Consider the following 16,557-nt stretch of genomic DNA (forward strand, 5'->3'; position numbering starts at 1 on the left):
GAGAAGAATTTGCAAGGGGACAAAGCTTCTGTTACCTGGCTGGGTACTTCATTACTTTACCCTGTGACTGTGCACGTGCAGGGACAAAGTTCCTTCTGGTTTTAGAAAAGTAACTGTGAACCACATTCCAGCTTTTAAAAATCATTTTAGGTGCAACTCAATGTTATGTTAATAAGCCATTACCTAACCAAGCTGGTGGAAAGGATGCAGCTGCAATTTTGTCTTCCTAATTATCTTCTTTATTTTTTTTTCAGAATAACATGGGTATAGTTGTACTAGGCCAGAGCAGAGGTCCTTTTAGTATATTAGTCAGTCTTTGGTTGTGATCAGTAGCACATATATAAGGAAAAGATAAAAGAACAGGACAAGATTATGGTGATAGTTCCCTGGTATAACCTGTCAACTGGATAGTTGAGGACTTTCTGAACCAGAGGAGTTATCTTTAACAGTCCTTAAATTCCAGGACTTTGTCCAATCCTGTTTTGAAATAACATGAACTCTGAGCTCCCATAGCCTCCTGCGATAAAATCCCAGTGTTTAATTAAAGTTTTGTGCATGAAATATCTCCTTTGATTTGAATTTTGCCGCTGTCAGTCTTATTTTATGCCACCAGGTCAGTCTTCTAAGAGAGGAGGTGATTCAGTTTTCCCCTTTTCCATGCTACTCATGATGCTAGATCTCTTCTATATCCCACATCAGTTGTTTCTTTTCCAGTATGTTTAATGTTTTACTGTAAAATTACCTGCTTCGTCATTTTGGTGATGCTTTTTGGTGCTCTCTGTACTTTCCCAGTTATAACCTTTTCTGTTACAGGGGTGCAGTAAACTTATAAGTATTAAAATATGTTTACTGGTAAGAGGTTCTGATCTCTTCTGCCATTGGGGATTCATATCCAGTTATATCTAAACAAAAAACTCAGCTCTAATGCCCACTGAATCAAGTGGCAGTCCTTCCATCGGCTTCGGTCAGGAGTCTAAATCAAACCACACTAAAAGCCTTCTGCAGAAATACAACTCAAAGTGGAAGTGGCAATAAAGGAACATGGCCTTGACTTCTTTAATCATTCATTTCTGCGCAGTAAGAAATGCAAAAGCAGAATTTAAACACTGGCAGACAAGCTCGTTTTCTGGGTTATGCTCCTAAGCGTCAGCAGTCTCATGCTGTCTTAGGCAATCGCTTGTACTTCTGTTACAGGGACCTGCTATGGAAGGCAAACGCTGCTGCAGCCTCCGCTTCCTGCTCCCTCTTTTTGGCCACCGTGTAATGAACCAGCTTGTGTAACTGACCCAGATATGGAGTTGTTTTTGTTTTTTTATTTTAATTGATGGGGAGAGGTGGTGTCTGCTCCTCCTGAAATTTTCTCGTGGGTAAATGTTAATCCCCTAATCAAACACACTGCGTACCCACAGAAGGCATTCCCCTGCCAAGTGCACTAGATCATTGCAAAAGGTGTTCGTCAGGGCGGGCTGGCTGCTGCTCGCCCAGAGTCAGCTCGCTGCGGGGTCGGCAAGCGCCGGTTTAGGTGCGAGGGAAGCGGTGGACTGTAAGCTGTACGCTGCAGCCCTTCACTTGGATTGCTGCCTGCAGCACTGTATTAGGAAGCACATCTCTAGGATCACAGTAACTGGTTTATTGATGTTCAGGTTGACCAAATCCCTTTAAAACAACGGTAATGTGATCACTGTAATTCCCAAAGCGTAAAGCAGAGGGTGGGTTTGGGTTTTTCCTCTTTTTAAATCACGTTGTCTGTGTACAGCTGTTCAAAATTTAATCTAGTAGCAAGTTAGCTCCCGCTCCAAGTAAATTTGCTGGACATCTAGAGAGGCTGAACAGCACGGTAAAATACTAGCTTTTCTACTGCACCCTTAGATTAAAAAATTACAGAGTAAAGCATGATAGAATTGCACCTCAGTGGATGTGGAAAATGGTTGTGAAATAATAACTGCGAATAGTCTTCTACTTAATTGCTTTGGCAATAAGCATGATATGAATGGCTGAATCTTTAAATGCAGCTTCAATTGACATAATATTGGAAATTAATTTTTAAAAGTGAAAATTTTGAGTGCTATTTTAGATCTTGGCTTTTAATTCCAAGCCATTTTTTCCTTGCCCTTACAACACTGATTGCCTGAATCAGGAAACCAAGACTGATTTCAAACTTTGCAACGTTACAGCAGTATTTGTGATGCCTAAGTGAGAGGAGCTCGCTTCCTACCCTATACGGAGCGCAGGTATGCTGGGGACCATAGAGAGATGCTGGCTTAGGTCGATAGGAAGCAGGCTGGAGACTTTGTCTTCCCTTTGAGTTTATGTGGGAGAGTTTGCGTTCTCCGCAGGTCGTTGTAATAATTACTGGGTCTCTCTCTGCCTTCTGGTTATGAGCAGCGACACTGCTGGCTGCAGACACGTGCCCTTCTCAGCCCGCCAGCAGCACTGCCAGCGTCAGCCGCTGACAGCTCCATGGTTATAGCCACCTCTCACTGGTGGTGACCGAAGTGTCCTGTATCCTCTTGAACAGCCCTTCAAACGGGCTCTTTAGAAGACCAGAATGACAGTAGATCCCATCTTGTAGCTATGGTTTTACCTGCGCTACGGAGATGCAACAGTACTTGCAGATGGGTTTGTTGAGTTGAATGTTTCATGGTTTGATTTGTATTCGAATGATTTTGTCTGTAAGCCTATGCATGTAAGGAACTGCCACGGCCATTGGACTCCTCTAGGCTTTGCCAGTCTGTGGGCAACTGTACTCACCTGTAAAGGGTTCCCTTTTTAGCCTTTATTTTTGTTAGAGTTTTTTTCTTGTAGCTGTTGTCACATTTGGGACTGAAGAGGAGTATTTCTTCATCCCTGTGCAGCAATGCACAGAGTGAGTGCAACCTCTTCTCACATCCATAACATCACATACTCGCCACTGCATGGATCAGTGATATACTGTACTATCTATGGAAGTTTTGACAGCAGTTATTGGTATTTGACCACAGTGGTTGCTCTTTGCCCAACACAGTTCCTCTCCAAGCTCAGGTGGCATTAGTGTGTTTTTGGACTGGTTTTCTGGCTATTCTTATCTCACTTTCTGTTTCCAAGGAGTGGATTTCCCAGCAGTACCCACTGAAGCAATTATTTTGGTTGGCTAAGGTGAACAAAGCAAGCCTTCAGGATATCCTTTGCTGGAAATATAAGGGCTAACTCTTGGAAGAGTCTGGTTTCTGCAGTGAGGAAAAGGGGTGGAATTATCAGTACTGAATTCTTCCTGGGGCTGCATCTTGTGTATTGTTGAATCGGTCATGAACTTGCCAGGAAAGCTGTGTTCAGGCCTTGTCTGTCTTCCTAAGTGTGTTTTTGTAACTGGGTTCTGACCCTGTCACAGCAAATGAAATTGAGTGGTATCGTACAGCAGCCGCCTTCTCAATGTAAATGTGTATGTCAGCTGTGTGTGTATGTAGTCATCCTAAACATGTTGTTTATATTTTATATCAGTTTGCTCTAAGGAGAAAACTGGCACCTCATGGTGCAACGTGCTCCCTACAGAGAAGACAAGATCGAGCTTGAATACTGATGAGTGGCATCTGCATTGAGGGAAAGGCAATCTAGAGTGTCCTGCCAAGCAGAGAGATACTAGAGAAATGCAATCACTGTGAATAATTAGGTCCACACATTTTAAAGCACTGCTTTTCTCCTTGTTAATTTGCTGAGGACACAAGGATGAGGAGTCTGAAATTCTCTATTTTGCCTTGTACTGTGGTCTGTTCTGGGAGAGCATTTCAGGCCACATCCAAACCAAACGCTTGTGTATTCAAGTCCAGTTGGTTCAGTGTCTTCTCAAGCCTTTTTTTTTTTTTTTTTTTAAATGCTCCAGTGTTCAATGCCGTCAGTATATGACAGCTTTGCATGACATACGGAACCGATGGTGTGTTTCGAAGCTCCTTACACTTGTCAGAAACTTCTAGTCTGCATGATAGTCTGGAACCCAGTGATCCTGTGTTTTGCACTTGGCAAAATGCAGTAATGTGATCCATCTGTTGGCTGCTGAATTAGAAAACAAAGTCCATGTGGAGAGTGATGTAACAGCATACCTATGGTAGAGTTTGTGATAATGATGATGATTTGAAGGGTGATATTTCATACCAGTAATTGTATTGTAAGAATTAATCTCCATCAAAGGATGAACGTTTTAAATCTCATTGCTGAGATTTCCCAGGGCCTTGGGTTGCCCCGTAGTCAAATATCACTTTTATCTTGGTCACATCGCCGTATTGTGTCTGAAATATCAGGTTCAATGGTTAAGTAGCATGAAAGGATCTTTGTTCTTGCTTGGCTTCTATGGTGCTGTAAGAAAAAAATTTGCTTTTAATTGTGATTGTAGACCTTCAAAAATACTGTTAGCATAGATACAGTCCTGTAAACAGGACACTCCTGAAGCTGGAAGCCCTGTGTGGGTTCAAGATTTCTGTAGTTCATCCTGGGCAGGTCACTTTCCTGTGTCTTAATTTCCTTAGCCCTTAAGTAGAAATTAATGCTGTTTAACTTCCTTTCTAAATTGTCCCAGGCTTCGCTGTGATTGAATGTGCTGTGTATGTATGTGCTGAGTAGTATTATAGCATAAAACTATAATGAAAATGAAAACTGAAAAAGAAGCATTGCAAAAGCATGTCTTTGAAACAGAGGGGCTGGTTGGATGGGCTATTGGGAGAGTCTCTTTTCACCATGGCAGGGAGATGGCAGCTGGTCCTGTGAGAAACACGTGCATTCACAGCCAAAAGTCCCTGGAGTAGAAGTGGCTTGAACAAATCCCAGCAGGGCAGTCTCTGACGCAGAAGGAGCAGGATAGTGCTTGTACACACCCATAAATTATCCCATCCAGAGCGAGCTGGGTGTTTAGGTGTTCTCATTGTTTGGAAATTTGTTGTTGGGAAAATATTAACAACCTCACAGCACATAGTTCTTTGCTGTGTCTGTGTGGATTGCTGGTCCCTTGAGGCAGAGACTGTCTGGGTTTGCCTTCCACAGAGCCAAACACATTGTCAGCACTCAATTAGATGTGTATATATGGTTTCATGCTGACTCAGAGCTCAAAGATAGCCACTATTTTTTTCTTGTCGAGCATCCCCGTATAGAGAGAGCAAGCTATTTTTACCTGAACCTTTCTAGCATTATTTCTGACAGGAAAAAAATAAACCCTGTGTGCTTGACGTCAAAACCGAAAGAAGGGATCTTCTCTTGGAGGGGTCTGTGATCCTCTCACGTTTCCAGTAACTGAGGAAACGCAGCCTCTGTCGGTGCCTCTCTTCCTTCTCGGTTACACTGCGTGGACGACCCGCCGGCAGGAGAAGCCCCTCTCCGAGATACAAGGGGTTGGTCAGTCCGCGTGAGAAAAGAGCAAGTGAGACAGGGGCAGTAGTGCTTTCGGAATCGGGGGGTGGAAAGCTGATGGGTCAGAGCCTTTTCAGGGAACAGTTGTAGAGTCAAGCTGGTAAATTTTTGTTTGGAGGGAAAAAGGAGAAAAATAAAAGCAATGAAGTCTAGTTCCAGTAGGCAGGAGCTTTTTGTGACTGTTAAATACAAAGTCTGTGGTTTCTCCCTCTCCCCTCATCTCCTTTGCTTCCACTGTCTGGGGGTTTACTTTTCCACTGGGTACACAGACAGCTTTTGAGAGGGGAAGCGTGGGCTGAATAGCAGCTCCCTGGCCATAATCCCTAAAAGATGACTGAAGCTACAGTACATGAAGTAGGCAATAGAGGCTGGGGAGGATGCTTTCCTTCTCTGGTGAATATCTGGGTGGCAAGTGTAAGATTTTTATGAGGTTTTTTTATGCTGCACATTTTTGTAATTCCAGCCATGCACGGAGAAAGCTGGGCAGTGTTGGCTGCGAAGGTGCTTGTGCACCTGCACAGGGTGGGACAGGCATTCGGAGGCAGAAATAGACACCAAGCCATCCTGTTTGGGCAATTACACTCTTCCTGCATTCTCACCACAGTCGGCATTTCAGCGGCTAAGCCACAAAGGGAGGTATAAAAAAAAATGGGATCTCCTTTTGAAAATACCTGTACTTAAAAGAACCTCCCTCCTGTGATGGCATTCATTATGTGTCTGTTTATTCATCCTTTGCTCACATTATAATTTGCTCTTGCAGAAATGTATCTCAACTCCACCCAGTGCTGGGACTGAGCCACTTCTGCTGGCACTGTTGGAGATCATTGACCAAGAGAAATTGGTTGTACAGCATATATAATAGCGCCTGACATAGCTATACTGCCCACACCTGCTCCGAACGCAATCGCTACCTTTCAGTAGCTCATCCCAAATCCCAGTGGATTTCTAACTCCTCCCTGGCTCGCACTGTACGTCTTCTCAGGAGTTGGTAATATTCTGAGATGGCTTTAAGTGTAAATGGGAAGAGGAGCTGTTGATTTGGAAGAGGCAAATGAAATGCCAGCCTGTGTCACAGCGCTATCCTAATACAAAAGATTTGTGGCAGTGGGTTGGGACGAAGCTGCAGCTGCTGTGGTGTCACTTGGATATTAATTGGGGGGTGGGTGAGATCAGGGAGCAGAAGTTGCTGCGGAAGAGGGGAGAGGAGCCAGATAGGAAGAGGCTGGCACAAGTGCCAGGCTCCTGTACTGGAATGCGTCCCTCTCTGTTATGCTGCAGCCATCTTTCTCTGCAAATTAATCGTGTTTCTGCTGCCCCTCTCTCCAACTGAACGTGCTGTCTTCTGGATAAGGTATCTCCTTCATGGTGTTTAGTTGTTGCAGAACCTCAACTCCTGGTCTAGAGTAACTCGGGTTTCCATCCCACCTGGTGTCGTGCCCTAGATTCATTCACCTCTACTCTGCTAACCCAGTCTGTTGTTCAGGAGTCTCATCTGTCATTCGCAGGAGTAATTGCAAAAATTGATTCATGGGAAATGCCTGTACCAGGCAGATCCTTTTGACAGACCACACAGCCATCATATTCTGCATTTATTTGAGTCAATCAATGCTGTGATGCATATTTGGGTCATAAATACTCTGATATAAATTGCATTTATTATTATGACAGCTGTGTTCCATTACCTATTATTTATTAGGTTCTGTTGTCCTTTCGTTTCGCACCTTGTGGAGCTGTCAAGTCAGCTGCTTACCAGTGACAAAGCTCACAGCTCACTTCCGAATCTTCCAGAAATAAATTCTCTGAAGGGATTTGAGTAACAGCAGGTTGTATATTATTGGAAAGGCATTGGACAATCTTTTTTTCAGTTTGTCTTAAAATGGAAAGAGGAGGTTTGTGCTTTTTGCCTGCTTTTGCCCAAATTCCAGAATTAGTCTTCGCGTTTATGATCCAGAGGTCATTGAAGCTGATAATCCCACTGATTAGTGTGAATTTTGGATCACACCTCTGTGTCTCCAAGTTGAATTAATCAGGTTATTCGATATTTGAAATGGTGGGATGCTGACTTGGATGGTTCTAATTTTCCCTGGGAAGCTTTTTCAGCTTCATGTCTTTTTATATCAAAAAAATGGCAGAATATCTGATTCTGAGATGAATGAATTTCAGTGTCCTTCCAAGGTTGAGGTCGAATTGCAATGGGCACACAGCTCTGTCCGAGTCAGAGTCATTTTCTGTCTCTCATTTCCAATAAACAGTCACATATCCTTTGTGCCAGGCTGCTGCACCAGCTTTGCAAGGTGCCGCGCGCTTTGGTGTTAATTCAGGAAAGCACTTAATCATGGAATTGATGACTCTAAAGTGCTTAATATAAGCATGTGCTTAAGTGCCTTGTTGGACTGGGGCCAGCGCAGATGTACCCTTGCAGAGCAGAGATTTGTAAGCCACTTCTGGTCTACTGGAGCCAAATTCACTGGAAATGAAGGGTTTCGGGGATGTGCATCTCAGGGGGCTGGACTGTGCTGCAGGGGTGGGTGAGCATGACAAAGTGCCCCTGCATGGGGGAGAGAGCATTTAGCCAGGCAGTGCCTGTCCTGCGACTAAGCAGGGAACCAGGGTGAGCAGAATGGTGCTGCTCTTGGGCTACACCAAGCGTTGCACGCACCAACTGAGCGGGCGGCGGGAGCCTGCGGGAGCAGAGACCCGCGCTGGAGACATGCAACAGCCCTGTCTGGCAAAGCTGGGCTCTGCCCCGGGAGTGCGCCCTGCAGGGAAGGGGCAGCAGCGCTGCCTGGTCGTCCTGAAAGCTGTCATCCCCGCAGACCCACCCAGGGACTGGTTCCCTGGGGACAGAGTGCTAAGCTGGGTTTCAGACTAGCTGTGTAGTTTCTCTGTAAAACACAGGAGGTGAAAACACTGCGTAAGTGCTTGTAGTTGTATTCAACAGGTCTTGTTTGCACAAGGATTTTGGGATAGATGCGGGGACTGAGTGTTCTATCGATAGGGTTTATGTGCTGGCTTAACAGCAACATTTTTCATAGCACTGCTATTGAAACGTGTGATATAATGTTGCATGTTCTTCTTTTCATGTCTTAACATTTCTGTCTTATCTCCATTTATTTTACTCTAAATGTAAAAAGAGTAAATCTGTAATTCTGATCAAATATCACAGTGCAAAATTGATATACGCACAATCATATGGCTCACAAAATATAGATGCAAATGGATATGTATTATTTATAAAGCAGCTTTGACATCTTAATGTACTAAAAAAGAAGAGACAGATCATTTCATAGTTCATCATTCTGCACATTTTTGAGCTATCGTATATCATCATCCATGAAAAATTCATAATTTTGGTCTTAACCACTTTAATATTATGTGTGCATTCCAACCAAAGGGGCGTGCGTCCTTTGCTCTTGCCTTTTTTTTCCCTGTTCTGTCCCCTCCACACCCTTTTTTACAATTAGAAGTAGATGGCTGGGGTTAGACAATACCAAAAGCCCACCCTGCCTTCCAGGAGCTGCCCAATAATTAGAGAGAGTCATAACTCTGTGACTAAATCGGGATCTCCAGGTACTCTAGTGACCCGCCCAAATCCTCCTGGGCTTGCTGAACCCAAGACAGTCAGTGAAAGTCAAAAAGCTCATACTACATGGCAGTAAAATCGATGTGGTTGGTCTCATCCAAATCTCTAATGTGGACAGAGAAAAGACAGGTATAAATCAGCTTAAAACCTGGCAATTTCTGCCCTAGAGGAGTGAACTCTGAAGTTGAGGAGATTCTGCAGAGGTTATTCTATCAAGAGCCTCATTCCTACATGACAGGTCTTGGGTTAATGCTCTGGGTTTTTTTGGGGGACAAGCAAAGGTGAACTTGCAGTTGTTCAGATGAGGACGTTCCTTGCCTGTTAGGGCTTTGTAGGTTAAAACTCTTTCCTTTAGTGAAATTGTTGCTCAGTGATGGGTTTAAATACAAGTTCAGTGCTGGTGGAAGGATCTAATGAGGAGATGGGAGCTTTCTGTCTAACTACAGGGCTGAGGCCAGGAGGATACAGTAGCATTAACTGTGTTTCCTCACTGTTTCATGGTTGCCTTAAACTACTGCTAGGAAGGAGGAAAGAACTTCAGTTTCTGTGGCCTATTTCTCATTGGTCCCTGCTGCAAGACCCACCAAGGAGCCCTTGGCATGCTTTCTGTTTGCTTGAAACTCCTTCCAACCTCTACTTCACCTTCTCAGTGACATTTAGGCAGAAGCTCCTAATTTATTCTGCCCTGGTTTTGCCCATTCCCAGATGCTGAGCTCCCAGCGGACTCTGAGGGGCTGGTGCTTTCAAATGTAATATGAGTTCACTGGTCTGAAGTTTCTCTGGGAATGAAAAATCTGTTTGATTAAGGAAACACTGACTTCTGAAAGCCTATCAGACTGCGCAACTTTGTAAGTCAGGGCTGCAGAATGTCTAATTAAATGGAACTGCTCCCTAGAGGATTCGGCTTGCAGAAAATGAGTTTTCATGTTCTTGGCCTGGTGTTTATTAAATGTTTCTTTCCTTTTTCCTTCCTTTGCAGTTTTCATCTGTAGTTTCATGGTTGCAGCACCTATCTTTGGTTACCTTGGTGACCGTTTCAACAGAAAGATCATTCTCAGCTGCGGGATCTTCTTTTGGTCAGCTGTCACTTTTTCAAGCTCCTTCATCACTGAACAGGTAAGATCTTTGCAAAGGGACTTTGCAGGATGTCCTGAAAAGATGGACAATACGTTCCTAAAAAACTCCCCACTCTCCATGGCAGTGTGCTCAAGGGTTACATATCCCTCTGGTGTGTGTTTGACACAGAGCATGTTGCATTATCTGACCTTTTGTGGGTGAAGTGTGGTCTGTGTAACTGTGTTTTCTTAACTGTGAAAGCTGTTATACTTTGATTGTCCACATTCATAAAAAAATAACAGGTAAAGTATATCTAAGCAAGAGTTTCTCTTGACATAAGGGTTTTGTTTTCAGGGATATCCTAAACAAACTTCAAAAGGCTTAAAAATTACTTGATACCTCAATGGCTATATAGTGGTTCTCTTGTCTTCTGATATGTGAGAGAAGCCATTGGAGTTTGTTGGGAAGTCTGCTTCTGGTACGTGGAATGACAGAATGCGTCCAGCAGCAGTTTTACACGTGCACTTTGTTTCCTGTCGAACGAAGGCAGCGAAGGTGGATGACAGCATAGGGATTAGGCATAGTTTCAGCTCCTTTAATGCTAGTTGATGGATATGTCTGGGGAACTGATCATGGACTTGTAAGGCTCATTTAATTTTGTCAAGCTATGCACAGCATCCCTCACCTGCTTTCAGGACAGGTACAGTACCCCGTTTTGAGGACTCCTCATCGCATTAGTTTTCTTGCCTGTCAGAGGCACTCGGAGGAAACAGTGATCTGGCAGTTTCTGGGGAAAAATATCCTCTTGTTTAAATCATGTTATAGAGGAGGTTTAATTGCTGCAGGTGGCAACATTCCTGGAGAGACAAATCACAGCTCCTGGCATCATCAGACTGATTTCCCCAAGGGAGGCAGGGACATTGCTCATCCTTTCTGTCCAGCTGCGTTCCAGAGATTGCAGCACTGCGGTCACGCCTAAAGAATGACAACCAGGAACTAAACCTCTCCGCCCTGCTCCCTCCTGCCCGCACACATGCTCTGCAGTTTCTAATAAAAGAGAATTTCCACCTAAAGCGGGCAGTGGCGGTCACATGTCTGTCTGGCTTTCATGTTGGATTGATTGTTGCTGCATTTCTAAAGAAAAACGCATATGGCCAAATGTAGAAGCCTTTAACTCAGTAAATTGTTTGGTCTATAATTGGTGAGGAAGCGTCCTTTCAGAGAGAGAACATCTCCCACCTAAAGAGAAGAGGGTGTTTTCGTTTTCTTTTTTTTTTTCTTCCCCCCCCCCCCCCCATTTATCTTCATAACATTCTGCAAAAGCAGCTGTGATCAGAGCGCAACGAGGGAAGCATTTTATGAAGGAACCAATTACCTGCTTATAAACACTTCTCATGTTATGAACTGGCGTTCATGCTCAGGTTCTCATCGCTCCCTCTGCAATAGGCCTAGTCCCGTAGTTGCAAGTAGTGGAATGGACTGATGTAATCTATGTTTTCAGAGTTTATTTTGAGTTGAAGGATCCGGGGCTTATTAGCTGAAGTAGTTCGTGGGTTAATACATATGGTCATCAGTGTGCAAAAGCTCAGAATGGAAGTGGCATATTTTTAGCCAAAGAAAGGGAAAATAATGTTTATAAAGCTGGAATATGTTTGGAATCCAAACCCCGATGTTTTGGAAGTCACAAGAGAGCCAAGGTCAAAATAGCCTGACCTGTGTTAATTCCCCCAGGATTTGCCTTAGTACTAACTCTGAACCCAAACTACAACCTTGGACACAATCTCCTAAATATTGAGAAAAATCCCCCATCCTGATTTTACTGTGATCCTCAGCTCTAACGGAAGACTTTATCTGTAAAGCCAGAGGTCTCATACCCAGCTCTTGTTATCTACTCTGGGAGATTATGGAAGATTTCACAGCTGCTGTATGGATGTGCTCAACCCAGTGGCTGCAGCAGCTGAGCGAGGTCATAGGAATAGTCCCGACTTCCCATAGCATCCCTACCACCTTGGTACCCGTTTTGGAGGCCTGATCTCTAATTGGGAAGACATGCCACATTGAACAAGGTGAATTCCTGAAGTACTAATGAGAAAAAGGGTCAAAGGAGAGCTGATGCAGCTTTTTTTTCCTTCATGCAGTGACTAACTAGGCATTTTTCCTGATCTTTGTCTTCTAGGATTCATTTGAGGAGCAAAACGCTGGCTCTTCTCTCAGCATTTTTTCTTTCTTTTAAGACTGTATTTGTGTTTGTCAGGGGGGAAGGCTAGGAGCTGAATAAAATATTAAAAACTCCTTGCCGGCCCAGATAAAAGCAGTAGTAAGACTACTGTAAGCAGATAAGGAGTCACATCCAAGCCAACATGAAAACACAGGGCTAGAAGGAGCAAGTTGGCACAGGCTGAGCCCATTGAAATACTGCACAGAAAACTCCTTTATGTGGCGACAGCAAAAATACTGAACTAGGCGAGAAACAATAGCCATTCAGTAGAAATAGCAAACTGTCTTCAAGGATTGGCTTTCTTCAAATTTTGACAGTGTCTAGTGCCTCGTGCATGCTATCACTGTGTAATTAAATAGAGTACACATCTGCAGGGTTCAGATTTGGAGTGTAAATGGAAAGAGACAGCTTAACAAAGGCAGAAAGCAGCTACAGAGCTGGTGGACTATGAAAGCACCCAATTTGTAAAGGTTTTTGGCAGTGTGTTGTTAATATCCTGGCTAAAATTTGGACACTTAAAGGAAAACAATCAAAATGCTATCATTTGAGTGAATATCTAGATTATTTGTAATTTATTGTGCAAACAAGCATACAGAAAAGGCCATGTTAATTCTTATCTGTCAAGTTATTCAATAAAGAAATACCCACCTGGCAAGAAAAGGACATGGAGTGAGAATCTACCTGAAAGAGATGGATTTTTATCTGGAAAAAAGGATTGGAACACAATGAAACATTTCATCTAAGATACTATCTAAATGCTGTTTCATGCTGTTTGGGTTAAAAAGATAGTGACTGAAAATTGGCAGGTAAAACAGGGAGTTGGGTGTGTATGACATGCGGACACGCAGTTGCTACAGAGCACTGCATTAAAGTTTGTAACAACTTATTAAAATATCCTTATTTATTACCAAATATCTTTGGGCTATTAATATGGAATAATGACCATCATGTAAATGAAGAATGAATCTCTATCTGGTGGTAGCTACTAAATAATAGGCTAGCTAGTAAATAATAGGCTTTCACAGGAAACAAAGAAAATCACACCAAAATGTAAGGATCGTTACAGAGTATGGAGGGGGTGACAGTTACAGAAAACAACAATGCATGGATTCCATGCATAGCAAAGTAGCAATAGGAGAGATAGATACGTAAATGTTTGGTTGCTGTTCATGAGGTCTTAAATTACATTTAAAACAAATCAAAATAAGAAACCCAAATAAATTCATGACAGAGACTAATTCCATAAATACACCTGGTTTCATGGATAAAAATAGCTAATGATAAATTTATCTAAAGAAAATAATCAGAAGGAACGAGACTGGGATAATATTGAAAAGGTCACTTTTTATTCTGTCAAGTAATGTGACTTGGCTATTTGTATTAGTGCAGAATTTGTAGAAAAATAAGAAATGAGCCCTCCAGCACTTTGGCTCTAGTACTTGCACATTTCTGCTCTATAATACCCTTTAGCAATTTCTAAAATAAAAGTTGCATTAAAAAAATTATTAACAAACTTGTTCATTAATCTAAAATTAGTTGAAGTTGGTACATATTTAGACATATCTCTAGATTAGCTCCATTTATAGAAACCTCAATAAAGTATGCATATATCTTAATTTGTATTTTGTAAGTACGAACACCTGCTTAGAAATTACCTTCCTTTATGTGTGCCTTTTAATCAGTTCTGCACCTGCAGTTACACAAATGCTGGTACTTTCACCTGCAAAACCACTTCTTGTGTTGTCTTGTCTTTTGGCAAGCATTTGGAGAGAACACTTTCTGGCTGTTGGTTCATGCTCCGAAATAAATCAGCAAAAAATAAGTGAGCTGCTGTGCAATATAGGGTCATATCACAGAGAAATGCCCTGAGCACACAGACTTCACGGGGTGTCTTCACCAAGATGCATTTCCATCCACACAAAATGCTAAATATGTGTCTGTCTCCCCTGTATCAATATAAACTCTGATTTAATACGTAGCCAGTTTTTCCTCCGGATAGCATTTTGATGAGCATAGTGCCTGCTTGCCTGTGTTGTGGCTGATCGCCTCGAGCTGCTTCATATTCCAGGACATCACTGGAAAGAGTCTGTAGTCCCGATTGCACCATTTCTCTCTTTCTGAACAGTTTCACGTGAGGCAGCTTGGTATCAGGAACGATCAGGCCACGTGCTGAGAGTTTGTTTCTGGCTGCTTGGATACCTACATCTCTTAGTCATAATTACAGTTCTCGAAACCTTGCTTTTGGTGCTAGCCTTCCTGCCCCTCAGCACAGATTTCTGAGGGATCAGGACCCCTCTCCCACATGGGCAGACGCCAGTTTCTTAAAGCAAGAAAGAGCTTGGAGGCGGAAATTTGCAGACTGTTCTCCAGTCCTGTGAAATACTGCTATTTCCCATGTAAACATCTTGAATAAAGCGTATTCTGTGTAAAAGGGATGCTGTTTTACAGATGAGCAAAATATTCTGCTAAGTAGTTTGGCTCCACTAGGCTGGGAGACCAAGTGTACCCGATAATCAACCAGACCAGGCTGTGGTAATGTGGGTTTGCTGGGAGACATCAGAGCTGCAGATGGTAGAAAGTTTGGAAATGGAAAAGCGAAGAATTAGCAAGATAAACCAGGAATGTGCTTTTGAATCCTCCAGATCTTGGTAAATAATTCTGCGTAAATGTTGATATAGCTAACATGATAAAGCAGTTTGCTCCCACTGCAAGTTAATGTGGATAGGTATTTCTACTAGTGTTTTTTTTTCTGTCTCCTTTTGATTTATCTCTGAAAGAGGAAGAAAATAGTCCACTGTGGGATTCCAGTTAGCCTGCAGTGTCCTGTCTTTCAGACTTACCAGATATATATTTATTTCCAAAGCTTGTCGTTCAAGGAGTTCTAAAAGAGAAGCAACAAATTATGTGCACTACGGAACAAATGGTTAGCTGGGCTAATTTAAAAAAACATAAGTATAAACCAACCCTACCCCCCTACACATGATGATTCACTCCAAGAAAAAAAAAAAAACCTTCAGACTTACGTGCTCTAGCAGAAGTTGTGTAATAAAACATGCAGCTTCTGTTTCTTGGCTTCCACGGTGCAAGATAAATCCACAGTTTGAAAAACAGAAACAAACTAAAAGCCCCAAGCCATCGTTTTGTATCTAAGAGGTACTGAGTGTTATCTCTGAAGTCACCATGAATTACTGGAATGTTTATATCCCACTGTTCTTTCCTATTATTTTTGAGCAGAACTCTATTTTAGAAAGAAGGCATATTAGATCCTCCCAAGCGACTCTGTGAAGTCTGCGGCACATACATTCCGTCCCTTCCCTTCCCACAGATGCAGTTCCTGACAGTTGGTGTGGCTGGTACAGGAACTGGTGCTGGAATTGACACCGGCTGTTCATGGATGGGGGCTCTTAGATGGCTCGGGTGTATTTTGCCAGCCCTGGAGCCCTACAGATGAGCATACGCTCTTGACATTTGGATTTCCGCATGCTTGCCCTTTTGGTAGACTGCTCAGGGAAAATATAGTCCACTGTGTGCTCTCTTATCACCGAGGAAGAGATTAGGGTGGGTAATATACAACAGTGTTGCTTTCGAACTGCCAGCGGTGTCAACACTCAAATTACTAAGTGCTACTATTACGTCCCTCTGTGTAATGCTGGTATAGGGCCCCGCAGCACCGCCTCGCAGCTGTAACCGGCTCCTGCTTTGCCTCTGAAGTTGAGACATGACAATCTATACCTCCTTCTCCCCAGCTCTCAGGGCTCCCTCCTCCCCAGAGGAGAGCTGCTGTGCTGGGGGGCCGGGGAGCAGTGGGTGCCAGGGGAGGAAGGATGCTGTGCTGGAGTTAGGTGGCTGTGAAGCCCCAGATGAGAGGGAGGCTTTAGCCTGCAGAGTGAAATTCTTCATGGACTGATTCTGCCTCACTTTCCCTCTCCTGTATGCCTGAAAGCAGATGGTTTGAAGAAAGATAATTCCCACGGCCCCCTTTAGACCTGCTTCCCCTCTCAGCAGCCTCCTCTGCAAAAGGCTTACTTGTGCTGCAGTGTGCTGGTGATGGCTTTGCCCACCAGGAGAAGAGATGGACTGACATCAAGTCTGGTTATATGTACGGCCACCTATACGTACCTGCACATATGGCTGCTGGAGATAGAGTTACCCCACCAAGGGTAACATTCAAGAGCTGCAGCTCTTGGGATGTAGAAATTGTCAGGTTCTTGCAGCAGTTCTGCTGTGAGAAACTTCCTTTGTGTTTTCGTGGCTACTTGACTCTCCAGCTCTAGCTACATCTAGATTAAGATACAACGAAATCCATGCTCCCTGGAGAAGAAATATGAGA

At 43.3% G+C, this 16,557-nt stretch overlaps 1 protein-coding gene across 3 annotated transcripts in view; it reads left to right on the top strand.

The window, feature by feature from the left end:
• Positions 1–16,557, top strand: part of SPNS2 (SPNS lysolipid transporter 2, sphingosine-1-phosphate) — a 140,128-nt gene that overhangs the window by 54,191 nt on the left and 69,380 nt on the right. For all 3 annotated transcript variants that reach the window (XR_010375502.1, XR_010375503.1, XM_064467716.1), the window contains exon 3: positions 9,933–10,069. Coding sequence is in view for 1 of the 3 variants with exons in the window: in XM_064467716.1 (XP_064323786.1) it covers positions 9,933–10,069 (137 nt within the window). In the remaining 2 variants the exon portion in view is untranslated. The remainder of the gene's footprint in view (positions 1–9,932; positions 10,070–16,557) is intronic.

This window comes from Phalacrocorax carbo, chromosome 17 (assembly GCF_963921805.1).
Source record: "Phalacrocorax carbo chromosome 17, bPhaCar2.1, whole genome shotgun sequence".
In the NCBI taxonomy this organism is placed as follows: Eukaryota; Metazoa; Chordata; class Aves; order Suliformes; family Phalacrocoracidae; genus Phalacrocorax; species Phalacrocorax carbo.